General features: G+C 46.0%; 1 protein-coding gene across 3 annotated transcripts; it reads left to right on the top strand.

Moving 5' to 3' along the window:
- Nucleotides 1–951: 951 nt before the first annotated feature.
- GABARAPL1 (GABA type A receptor associated protein like 1) lies at nt 952–12,168 on the top strand. 3 transcript variants are annotated; one of them, XM_077823993.1, is made up of 5 exons: nt 952–1,021; nt 1,820–2,205; nt 5,970–6,048; nt 7,923–8,041; nt 9,561–12,168. In XM_077823993.1, the coding sequence occupies exons 2-5, from the start codon at nt 2,116–2,118 to the stop codon at nt 9,624–9,626; spliced, it is 354 nt and encodes a 117-aa protein (XP_077680119.1). In that variant the 5' UTR covers nt 952–1,021; nt 1,820–2,115; the 3' UTR covers nt 9,627–12,168. The 3 variants fall into 3 exon arrangements, with proteins under 3 accessions (XP_077680119.1, XP_077680103.1, XP_077680111.1); XM_077823977.1 differs by lacking the exon at nt 952–1,021 and adding an exon at nt 1,055–1,739; XM_077823985.1 differs by lacking the exon at nt 952–1,021 and having other exon boundaries at nt 1,055–2,205.
- The last annotated feature ends 642 nt before the right edge of the window (nt 12,169–12,810 follow it).

The raw sequence follows: 12,810 nt of genomic DNA, 5'->3' as shown, positions 1-12,810 counted from the left end.
ATTTACAAATGTCCGCTGCATACCTTGGATGAATAATGGCCAGCCTATAGCTTGTTTACAAAATGTTCACTTAAACTATTTGCAATGTCTGTTGTTTAGCAGGTCACCTGAATTGGTTGTACAGTTTCTGCACCCTAACTGGATGACTGAACTATTTTAAATGTGAATGAACAACAAATACTGAATAAGGAACAGTGAAAAGTAATAATACATGAGTCTTACCCATTGCTATTCATCAGATCTCAAAGCGCTTTACCAAGGAGATCAGTATGGTCCCCACTTTACAGATAGCGAAACTGAGGAACAGGGAGGTGAAATTACTTGTCCAAGGCCACGCAAGCTAGTGGCAAAACTGGGACCACATCCCAGGTCTCCTTAGCCACAGTTAAGTGCTCTGTCCTCTAGTAACACAGCTGACTCTTTCTAGTACAAATTGTCAGATTAGTAATTTGTTCAGAAATATGGGAGACTTTCTGGATTGAGAAATGTTGTCATAAAGGACTGCTAGTTGTCCAAACACTTCTGAATTATGGATTTAGGGGGGAGACATAGCTCAGTGGTTTAGGGGGGAGGGATAGCTCAGTGGTTTGCATTGGCCTGTTAAACCCAAGGCTGTGAGCTCAATCCTTGAGGAGGCCATTTAGGGATCTGGGGCAAAAATTGAGGGTTGGTCCTGCTTTGAGCAGGGGGTTGGACTAGATGACCTCCTGAGGTCCCTTCCAGCTCTGACATTCTGTGAATCCCATGAATGCAAACAAACCTAAGATAGCACTTTTATTTCTGAACATATCCTCCCCCCCCACGGAGGCAGCATTAAGCTTCACTTTAAAGCTCATATTTTGCCTCCCGCGCCAAGTGGTTTGCGCTAAGAAGTCCCCGACTGATGCGGGGCGGGGGACGCAACTGCGAGGCTGCCAGCGCCTTTGCACAGCCCCCGCTCCCGCCGGGCCGCAGCGCGGGGCGGGCTGCCTCTCTCCCTTCTCCCGCTCTGCCGGCAGAGGCGGTGACGGCGGAGTTGCAGGTGCGTGACTCACCCAGATCACGCGCTCTCTCCCCCAGCAGCCTCTCGGCGGCGCTGGGGGAGGGGCGGCCGCGGCCCAGGGTGGTGCAATGAGCGGGGTCTCGCGGACACGCGAGCCTGCAGCCCTGAGCCCGGCGCGGCCGGGAGCTGGGTGACACCAGGGCCCCGCCGCGAGCCGGCGACACGCGCGTGCGGCCCGCTCTCGCTCCGCCCCGTGTCGCGCTCTGCTCAGCGGGCTCCGCACCGTGGGCAACAGAGGCAAACACGCAGGGTCGCAGCCCCAAAACGGAGAGGCGGGCCGGGAGACGGCCCCGCGTCGGGGAAGGGCGAAAACCCTGCGTAGACCCAGCAGACCAGAACAGCCCCGCTTGGTCACCCCCCACGTTTCCCCCGTTGACGCTCTGCGCCCCCTGCTCTGCCCCTCGCTCCCTTCCCTTCCAGATGTCCCTGTTAATGGCTTGGAAATGCTGGCAGGCCGCGGAGAGGCTGCAAAGACGGAGACTCTGGCTGGCTGCGTGTTGTTTTGTTTTGCAGCCCATGATCCTCCCCTTGCACACGGAGTGGTTTAGCCCTGAAGCCTGTTTGTAGCAGTAGCGCGTGGCTCAAGCCATAGGACACAGAGCAAGGGGGGAGGACTGATTCTTAACGTATACTTGAAAGGGTTTGAAAGGCCGTATCTTCAGAGATGCAATGACGGGTGATAACTACGTATTTCCAGGTATATCGTCGTGTATTTCATTAACAGCCGTGTGCAAATACGATTTAATTAAGGTCCAGTCTCTCCTCCCTATTCTACAGGTAAGATGGTGCTGCCTAGAATGATGGAAGCTTCTCCCCGTGACATCACAATGCCCAATTTGCTACATCGTTGTTTGCATTTCATGATCAGCTGTGTCTCTGCAGCCTGGGAAACTGCCACAAGGAGAATTTAGAGCAACGCCAAAGAACCTCAGACCGCTTCAGAATTTGCCGTGAACCACTATCTCTGATATCTAGGGCTTTGGAAGACACCTTAAATACATACAAATATATTTTATAATTAGAAACAACAGCATCAAAAGGGGAAACTTGAGACACCAAAAAAGACCAACAACATGAAGTTCCAGTACAAAGAAGATCATCCTTTTGAATACAGAAAAAAAGAAGGGGAGAAAATCAGAAAGAAATATCCAGACAGGGTCCCTGTGAGTGGAATATATAATTGTATCATCGTGTAGTGTACTGATTGCTGCCTCCTGGGCTTGGCTTGCAGTGCTGATTATGTTTTGCAGACAATTTGTGTGGCCTTGGTTTTATCAAATGTTCTGTGGTTTATTTATTTAAAGGGGGGAGGGGTGGGGAAGAGGATTTGGGTTTGTTGTTATTAGTATTTTTTATGTCCTGATCTGCTTGAAATCTGCTGTCTATTTCCTGATCTGTGTTTATATACCTGTATCTATTTATTATATTGTTATATACCAAGAACAATACCATTTGGTTTGATAGGTAAATAGGTGATAGGGTATATCTCTCTGCCCCTTCCATCCATGATCTGCAGCGATTTAGCAGGGAAAAACGCTGCTCATCTTTTTTTATGATAGTCTGTGTGTACGTTGTTGCAGGGTGGGGAGGGAAGTTAACCATTTTATTTGCAAAAATGGTGGAAATCAATATGTGAGTTAGTCATATAACCTTCATGGAAAACTGGAGGGCCTGTATGATGTCATCAGAGATCTTCCTTTAATTTTATTTGCTTTATTTTCTTTTGGCCTGTCTTTTCAATACAACCTTACTCTGTTCTTGTCCTTGCATATAAGAGAAGATTGATAACAACCACTCAATCTTTTGACCTCTCATTTAATCTTTTTGTGAAAAAACATCACACAGAAAACAAGGTCATGTTCTCCCAGCCTAGCTGTGCTTCCTCGTCCTGAAGTCCCTTTGGAGTGCTTATGGAAAACTTCTGTCTTTATGAAAATAATTAAGAAAGGAAAATGGACTAAACTGACTACATTTCTGTGGTCCCTTTTTATTAAATATTTTCAAAATCTTCTTTCTTTCCATCCCCACTGGAGATGTCTGTCCTAGATTTAGCATTCAGGGGCGATCTTCCAAAATAGTCTAGAATCCCCCGTGGACGCAAGAGGAAAGAAAAATCTTGCCACACATTTTTGCTGCAATTCAGCACCATTTTATTCCTTAGGCGAAGCCCCATGATTGGACTTGCAAGAGTTTATGCAAGTCAGAATCGAGGTAGTGCAGTGGCAGAGGTGTATGTGGATCACAGGACTGGAGTAGTAGGTGGGGGTTGTTGCTAGTCAGGAATGAGGTGCAGAGCCTTAGGCCTGGGATAATACAGGGTGCCACAGGTCAAGAGTGAGGTCAGGATCTGTGGTGGAGTCAGAGGACTAGTGTAGCTGGTTGTGCTGTGGGTAATGATGGATAAGTTCTGCAAGAGCTACGTGGGGGCTGGAACAGAAATAGCAAGGGGTGAGGCAGGTCAGGCTCGAGATGCATTGGTTGATCTGTGGGGGGAGGCCAGGACTAAAATAGCAAGGTATGCTGCGGGTTAAGGTGAACTGAAGGAGAAACTCTGTGTGCAGAGATCCAGGACTGGAACAGCAGGAGGAAGTCCATCTGGCCACAGTGGAAAATACCATCCTCAAAATCATTGACAGAGCTGTGTAGGCAATAACTGAAGACACGAGGCAAGCTTCTTTGAATCATTTCTGTGTCTGCCTTTCCTGACAGCTAGATCCCTGATGATGGTGTCCCTTCAGCTGTTTACTCTGCAGTGCACCCAGTATATCTAAGCATTTTAGCTGAGACAAGCGTATTGGCACCTTCCCACGCTACAGCAACCACCACTCAGTGACAATCAGAAGATAATCTGCATGTGCCCTTTGGTTTTTCCTTTACCAGGTGTCTCTCCATCTTTCTGCAGACAGATTGTCAAACCTTTGGGATCAGAATCACTGCTGAGGGTGAGGGGTGGAGATAAAGTTCCAGGAACAGTTTGAATGGAGTATGGCTATTTTGTGAAGGTTTCAGGTCCCTGAGAATGGACACCTGGGAAATTTATTATTTAGACAAATTGGCTTCAACAGCTATTCAATCAACCAAACATCCCCATCCCATTCCTATCTCCTTGTAAATTGTAGTCTCTGTTAAACTCTATTGGACCTCAACACTTTCCAGGATTTAGTAATCCCAGTACCATCCTTTCTTCCTCCCAAGCCCCACACTTCTTGTGACCTCTCCGTTCTTCCCCATCAAGGTAAAAATCATGCTGGGATTCACCCTCCTATCAAGAAGGTGATCTCATTGCTGCTTTCACAAGGTTCTCTTTGTCGGTGCCTTGGGAAATTGGAGGGAAGAAGGAAAAGTGCAACCCTAGCCCCACAGTCATTCACTCCTTTAGTCTTCCCCCCGCAACTCTCCCCCCACCCCAGACACACACTACAGAGTTACATCCAGCAATACCACGAGGGGGACAAGTGTTTAAGGAGATGGAATGCTAAACCATCATTCTTCACATGCTTAATACACAACACAAGACCTCCAAACTATCCCCCATTCACAACATCCTCCTCACATCAACACATTTACAACATCCTTTGTACGCCCCCCCCGAAGCTAACCCAAACCCACAAAGACATCCCACTCGCCACACACATCTGCAGTATCTTGGGGGAGGCCAGTCTCCAAACTTACAGAGATGCTAGGACCCACATTTTGAAAAACAGCCTGTGATTTCATGTACCAACATTAAGTGTGTGTCAGCTGGATTTTTGTTCAGAGCTGCTGGGGATCTATAACTCCCACTGATGTCAGCTGGAGCTGTGAGAGCTTAGCACCTCGGCAAATTAGGCTGTAGGTGTTTCACATTGGACACTCAAAAATAGATGCCATTTTTGAAAATTTGGGCCTAGGTTTTTCTTGCTCTGACTTGCAAGAAAAGCACAGAAAATTCCATCTCTCATTCTAAGAAAATGAGTCCAGATGGCGTTGGGTGAATGGTTGCATCTTGAAGCTAAATGGCCTATCAATCTCTACTAGTCATGCTCAAAGTAAAAAATGAAATTGCTTGCCTCCATGTTTCTCCAGAGAAATCAGATAGTGCCAGGGAAATTTCTATCTAACTTTTGAATAGCTTCCCAGGCTCAGCAAAAAATTTCAAATGGAACGTTAAGTTTTCATGGAAGCTGCTCAAACCACCACATCTCTCTCTACTGTTTGAGTACTAGTTGATTTGGGGTTAAATATTTGTCCAGTTGTACCTGTAAGTATTGCTTCCATCGTTCTGGACCTCTTTGTCTGTTTGACTTTGTCTACTTCTCTTTATATTCTTTTATGCAACATATACAGGTAATTAGCCTATGGAACTCATTGCCACAAAATATTATGATGGCCAAGAGCTTAGTAGGATTTAAAAAGTGGTTTGGACATTTATGTGGATAATTAGAACATCCACAGTTACATTAGGTCAGATAATTATAAGGAATGTAAACCTTAATGTTCGCTATATATATAAACTAACCACTTAGTAATTGGTGTTACTAAGAAATTTCCTGTGGGGGCTGGCTATTCTGTTATGGGGTTTCTTGTGCTTTTCTCTGAAGCATGTGATAATGGCTACTGTTGGAGGCAAGATACGGAACTACTTGGACCATTAGTCTGATCTGATTTTGCAGTTCCTGTGATCCAACCTTGCAACTGTTCCTCCCTCCTCTACTTTATTCTGTGATACTTACTATTCCAGTCCTGAGCTCCCCACACAGCTCTACCACTGCCCCTCACTACTGTCCTGCAGCTCCCTGGCTTTTTGAGTGTTGGTCCCCAGCAGAGTTTGAGAGAATTTCCAATGGCCTGTAAGAACCATCTCTCTTAAGGGACCACTTATTTTTCCAGTAATACTTTTTGGTCTGCTCTCTTTGGTGATTCTCATGTCCTGTTTCTCCCTCTCCAGGTTATTGTGGAGAAGGCACCCAAAGCAAGAGTACCTGACCTGGACAAGAGGAAGTACCTTGTGCCTTCTGACCTCACAGGTAACAAACCCTGCCTCCTTTCTTCCTGCATTCCAGTGAGGAAGTACCCAGGAATTCTTTGCACTGATATCATCATAATGAGAATATGCTTTGATGGGAGGATGGGGAGACCCAAGTAGGCAGTGTAGACGCTGGTTGGAACCAGGGAACTAGGAATAAGTCCAACCAGTGGTTGGAATCAGGGAACTAGGAATAAGGACTCCTGGATTCTAGTCTCAATTCTGCTGTGGACTTGCCATATGACCTTGGACAAGCCACTTAACCTCTCTGGAACGTAATTTCCCATCTGTACTTATTGCACAAATCTATCTCACAAGGGGGATTGTGGAGCTTAATTAGTGTTTGTAAAGTACTTTGAGCTGTTCTGATGAATGGCTCTATTACACCGTGTAAACACTGTGTGACCACTGCCTTTTATTATAATGAGAATGATTTAGCTGTGTATCATAGCCCTCAATACAGCTAATAGCCAGTGGCCATTCTCCTTTAGCTCAAGTGGTTAGGGCCTATTTCTTTGGATCAGGAGGATGTGAAATCGCTATATACTCCCACCATGAAATTCTGAGTGGCCATGGTATGTAGCGCAGTGACAGTCGTGAAGCTCCATTTCCAAATGGCCGTGGATTTGTCACTGTATGATTAAGTCTGATTCTATCTGGGGACATGAACAAAGGAAACATTTATAAATTAATTAAAGGAAATACATTTTTCCTGTAGTATATAATTAACTGCAGAACTCGTTCCCATGGAATACGGTTCAGACAAATACTTAGTGAGGATAGAGTGTGTTTTATGAATGAGAATAGCATCTGCAGTGACAATCGCTAAAGTAAAATTTTCAAGGGCCTTCAAGCTTCAGGATTTAAAGTGTCAGTTGATCATATGGTGGTTAGAAATCCTCGTGTCTCCCTTTACTAAAGCACTTCATGCTAGAATGAAGTGAAGGTGCTGTCAGAGTCTGGATATGGGACTAGAGTGTCCAGTGGTCTGAATCAGTATGGTGGAAAATGAGATACTGGTCTAGTCAGGACATTGGCCAGCTCTGGTAGTCAGGTGATGGGACATTAGACTGGTGGTAGGTAGTGACCCTGAAGTTCCTGTTTTCTTTCCTGCATTGCCCATTTTTCCCTAGTCTGTACATAACACTTGTGGTCTCTTCTTACAGTGAAACTGAGAGTGACCTGAGCCCCAAATCAAATCTCAGGTCTCAAGGCAAGGCATTTGTATTTTGGTGGGGAGGGTCAGAGTTCCAGCCTGGATCCAAATTTCATTTCAGACCTTTGTGTCTTTAACAGGTTGAACCAAAATCCCAAACTCAAATGACCGTGAACTTTGAGAAAGTTCAGGTGAAGATCTGAACTTTGCATTGGAGGGCCAATCTCTAGCATGAACTTCTCATTCTTGTTAATACTATATCATTGTTTAGGGTTTCTTCTTCCAAAGGTGTTGAGCAGACTGTGGGAAGGGAGGGGCACATTTCAGGGCAAAAAGGTGTTGGGCGCCTCAGAAGTGCAACGGGCAAAAAATTGCCCTTTCTCCTCTGCAGATATACTGCAGGTCTCCACACAATCCCTCCACAATTTTGTGTGATCATGTTATCTTAAGAGATGTCTGGGACTGGAATAGCAGGGGGGCTTGTGGGACCGGACTGAGGGGCACAGGACTAGAATAGCAAAGGGCTGCAGGGCAGCATTGCAGGTAGCTGATAGAGCTGGGGTTTAGGGCCAGGAGAGCAGGAGATATACAAGTCAATGTCCGGTTGCATTTGCAGAAGTTTGTGTGTGTCAAGCATTCTCTTGACTTTCACTCTCTGATCCCTGTATCAATCACGTTCCATCCTCCACTGTTTCCCTTCCCTTCCTGTCCCTCTTCAGTTGGCCAGTTCTACTTCTTAATCCGAAAGCGGATCCACTTGAGGCCAGAGGATGCCCTATTCTTCTTTGTCAATAACACCATCCCTCCCACCAGTGCTACCATGGGTCAGCTGTATGAGGTAAGCCCAGCCCATCTCCTTGTTCTATCGCTATAATGGCCTGAACAACTCATACCCTAAAATAATGTTACATATGGGAACTCCTCACTCTGTAGAGCTAAGCACTGCATGACTGATGATTCCTACTGGACATTAGCTCCCCCTTGAATGGAACTCTCCACTCTTGCTTGAATTCCACCAGCCCTCTTTGGAATGTTGCATTCTATGGTTAGACCAAGGGGCATGGGGAATTTGGCAGAGGAAACAAGAATTTTAATAATTAATTTAATGCTTGCTTAATTTATTTTCCTTTGGTAATGTAAGGGTGTTAGATTAGGAGTCAGAGATTCCCGGCAGGTCCACATTTTTGTGTTACAGTCCCATTCCTTCCAAGACAGATCCTGGGAGGAAATGTTGGTCTAGTGATTAGAGCACAGGACGGGGAGTCCGGCCTCCCCTGTTCTATTCACTGATGTGCTGCTAACATTTTAGTAAGGCTACCACACGTACATTTGTCTTTTGCCTGCGCTAAGTCCTGTTTCCCAGAAGGTGTGTTGGTTCATAGCTCAAATGAGTAGATGAGTGACTGGAGAACCTATTCATTTGCTTTCCTGTTTAAACAAAGACATTTTCTCTTAGCCAGGAAGAGGAACCACACCAGTGGGCAAACAAACATAATAAGTGCATATGCTGAAAAATACACTGAGTTTGACAGCACACTGCAGGGACCAGCATGTGTAATTTCAAATCTGTATATGAAGACCGCATAGGGAGTCTGAGGATCACCTTCCAGTAATCACTTTTTGAGAACACCTGATAATTGGTGCCATCTGGTCCATTCTAGAGGCCAATAATTTGCCCTTTGGAGAAATTTTTATGAGCCCAAGGAACATTGTCTCTGGCCGGGCTGCTTTACAGCTTTCTGAGATGGGGTGACTCCATCAAAAGCAGGAGAATCTCCTCCATCTTCCCTTCGCTGTAATAATGGCATTTTTTAAAAGGGCTTCCTCAGACTGCCCTGAGTACAATCATTATCCATCAGTAACCCTGGAGGGATTTTTTTTTTTTAATGAAGGTGATAGAAGATAAAGACACCGAGGCTACTCTGCTATTTTTAGCCCCGGAGCACAAGCGCTGCAACCCTGAGTCAGTTTGCCCAGACTCTGAGGCTCTCTGCTGCAGGGTTTGTTTTATTTTGTTTTCCAGTGTAGATTTAGTGCCACATTCCTCCAGCTCCCTTCCCACAACCTCTCAATGGCATGCAAATGGAAGGATCCATTTCTATTATTTCACAAGCATTTGGGGCAAAACCATTTCTCTGTATGGACCAGAAACATCCACAAAGAAACCTTACTGTTCTGTACTCAGGCACGTCCAGGGTTCTCTGTGGAGGAAGGAAATAAGGCCCAGGGGGAGAGAGAGAGAGACAGTGACAGAGAAATGCTCTTTCCTTTTGCTGTTACAATGGACCCTGGTTGGGGACGTTCCCAGATGGTGAGTGTGTCTCACCCTTTCTTCCTTTCTCCCCTCCCACTCCCAGGATAACCACGAGGAGGACTATTTTCTCTATGTGGCCTACAGCGATGAGAGTGTCTATGGCGAGTGAGCACTGGTCTCCGGGCGCACAGGCATAATGGACTGACAGGAATGGTGGGGGGAGGGGGAAATCCACGTCGGAGAGGAGGAAGATTGAGGAGAGAGAGAACTGGAAAAGAACCACATATACAATGCCATCATTTTCACACATTTGATTATTATTATTATTACTGTTATTGTTACTTTTACAGCGGGATGGGGGGAGGAGGGAGGAGACGTGGCTTGATGGAGTGATCTGACTGCTGACAGAAGGTTCTGAGCTGTGTGACTGGGAGCTTCCCCTTGTAGCGTTCTGCCATGTGTGAGAATTCTGTTAGCGAGTAACAGGGCCTTGGTAAGCAAGCCAGACTCTCACACCTTCCAGGTAGTAGTTGGGGAGGGAGGGAAGGATTGCTGGGTGGCAGTAATGTGTGTGCACATTCTCTGGATGTGGGAGTGAGTATACTGTACTGTCCCTCTCATGCTTATCTTCATCATCTAGCATGGGCATTCAAGTGTGCCATGTGCTTTGGTGCTCTGCGTGCCCATATGAAGTCCCTATGCTGGGCAGCCTCATTTTAGTTGGTGCCCACAAATAGTTCCCCTACTTCTCCGTTAACCTTTCCTTCACCAAGGGTTGGGAATTACCCAGGCTGAGATGAGGGAGGTGAGATTTTTTAATTTATTTTAAACTGCATTCAAGTGCTCGACCAAACATGTTGAGACCAACTCCTTCTGCCCCTTCTGTTGCAGCCCAGCCTGGTACATAAACCCTTTGGATTTAGTCTTCCCCTCCATGTCTCATTTATAGATCTTGCATGCCTTCTAAGAGCAGAGTATTTCATGGCCCTGCACACATTCTAACCTGGGTTCCTGTTGTTGGGCAATTCTACCACACTGTGGCCAAACAGTGGTAATTATTGGCGGGGGGCGGGGGGGAGGTGTAGTCTGAACAACATAAGGACAGATACTTTAGATATATGTATTTTTTTCTGAGCCAGTGTTGTCCTTACAAAAGTACCGAGAGATCTCATCCCATGCAGGACTTAAGCTGTGAGGCCAAAGCAGTGCCTTCTGAGTTGCACAAACAGTGGATGTTCCTAGAACTGCCATTAGTCAAATTGGGGGGTAGGGAGGGAGTTGAATTTTGGGGAAGCTTTATGTTGGAATTTGAGCAATAATAAAATAATTGAATTTAATTACTGTAAACTTTCCTCCATTGATGGGGGTTGGAGGGAGGGACCTAGAGGTGGGGAGAAGACCAGCAGGGGTGGAAGAACAGACAGACCCCAGATGAAGTGCGGGAGACATAGAATACCAGGGTTGGAAGGGACCTCAGGAGGTCATCTAGTCCAACCCCCTGCTCAAAGCAGGACCAATCCCCATTTTTTTCCACAGATCCCTAAATGGCCCCCTCCAGGATTGAACTTACAGCCCTGGGTTTAGCAGGCCAATGTTCAAACCATTGAGCTATCAGTCTCCTTTGATAAACACTCTCTTTTCATAAGATGATTCTACCCCAACTCCCTATATTTTCCTGGGGAGGTGACAATGGGGGCTGAAAAATCTGGGTTATCAATTCACTGGAGCAGAGAAATAAACAAGCAACTAACCTCTGGTGATGTGTGTGTGAAATTTGTCCTGAGATTTCTCTAACTTTTTGAACTGTTGTTCCACTAAAATGGATAGGAATAAAAAGAGCATGTTGTGGATCAGGATTGAGGGACATTGGCAGAGCAGTGTGGGAGGCCCCGGACTGGAAAGCAGGGTGGGCTGCAGGACAGGATTGAGGGGCATTGGCAGGAGGTACTGCAGTGAGGACTGAGATGCATTACTTTAGAAAGGGGAACAAGAGGAGAAACATATAGATAAGCATTCCCTACTTGCATCCTGAATTCAGGTTTACTCTTCCATCGCACACCTCATGGGATAGTCCTCCTGGGATGATCGCACACTCAAAATACCATTATAGATCACTTGGGTGTTGTCTAGGATGTCATGACATAATTCTCCCCCAGCCCTCTTCCCTCCACTCCTCTCTGTTTATTGGGGTATTTCCTTATCCTTTGGTTGGAAATCCATGTTGGCCTTTCATTTCACAAGCTCTGAATGTTCTGAAGGTTAGAAAAATCCCTTTGGGTGAAGGCATGCTGGGGGCAACGGCGGCCATTGCACTTCTCTCCCCCAGTCTTGTGCTTGCTCACACACTTACCTCTACACGTGTGTTCTCTCTCACTCTCGCATGCTCTTGCTCGTGCATGCCCAGGGGGAGACAGCTGCAACCTGGGGTGTTTGATTTGGTGTCCATACCTCCCCCTCGCACCGTGATGTTTGTGGGAATAATTCTGGCCATTTGTTACATGTGGGGTTTTATGTTGGGGTTAGTTTGTTTAGGTTATTTTAACTGGATTGTGGCATTTACCTCTGTTTTCGCTATAGTCTAATATTGTAAAAGGCAATGACGATAATTTTTTTCTGTGTCAGTTATTCTAACCAGCTGCAGGTTCTTGTAAAATAAAGTTCATATTGTATGGGCTAAATCAACCGATCAATAAAGACACATTTGAAAATCAGGCTTGCTCTAGGCTGGATATTAAATGCAGTTGGCTGTAATACTTTTGTTTGTCACTGAAAATGGCACTGCCTCCCACTGGACAGGATATACCACAGTAATAAATCATTACTTCCCTTTCATAACATACCAGAGTTCCGCTCACGTGTTGTGTGTGAGAGAGAGGGACAGTGAGCATATCCATCCCCTCTGGATGATACATAGATCATCATATTTATATCTGTCTCCCCACCTAGCTGTTTACTATGACATAACTATGACTCATTAAGGACTAAGCAGTGTGTGAGGACTTTGTAGAGTGGTATGTGCTGGGCCATTCCCTACTACTTGAAGTGTAGTAAGCAAATCAAGCAACAGTGAGCAGGGGAGCGCTCTGCAAATACATCACTGACTGGGATTTGTGGTAGGCTGAGGCGGAGGCTTCAGCCTTCCCAAAGAATGGTAGAGACAGTGGTGGGCTAGGGCCCACTCTTTGCCTTGCCATGCAAATATGGACCTACAGTGGCAGTAGCCAGGGCCTCTCTTCTTCCCTGCCTGCCAAGTGTATGGAGCAGTGGTGAGCCAGGAAGGAAGGGAGGCACAATGGAAGGTTGGGACTGTGGGGCTCCTTGTTCATTATCACTCAATAACTGCATCAAACCTG

The sequence above is a fragment of the Eretmochelys imbricata genome, chromosome 1, assembly GCF_965152235.1.
Source record: "Eretmochelys imbricata isolate rEreImb1 chromosome 1, rEreImb1.hap1, whole genome shotgun sequence".
Classification (NCBI taxonomy): Eukaryota; Metazoa; Chordata; order Testudines; family Cheloniidae; genus Eretmochelys; species Eretmochelys imbricata.
Note: the sequence above shows the minus strand (reverse complement) of the source record. Positions and strands in the feature narration are given on the sequence as shown.

Coding starts and splice junctions, on each gene's coding strand:
- GABARAPL1 (XM_077823993.1), top strand. CDS start 2,116: ATGAAGTTCCAGTACAAAGAAGATCATCCTTTTGAATACAGAAAAAAA. Junction 6,049..7,922: donor TGTGCCTTCTGACCTCACAG/GTAACAAACCCT, acceptor GTCCCTCTTCAG/TTGGCCAGTTCTACTTCTTA. Junction 8,042..9,560: donor CCATGGGTCAGCTGTATGAG/GTAAGCCCAGCC, acceptor TCCCACTCCCAG/GATAACCACGAGGAGGACTA.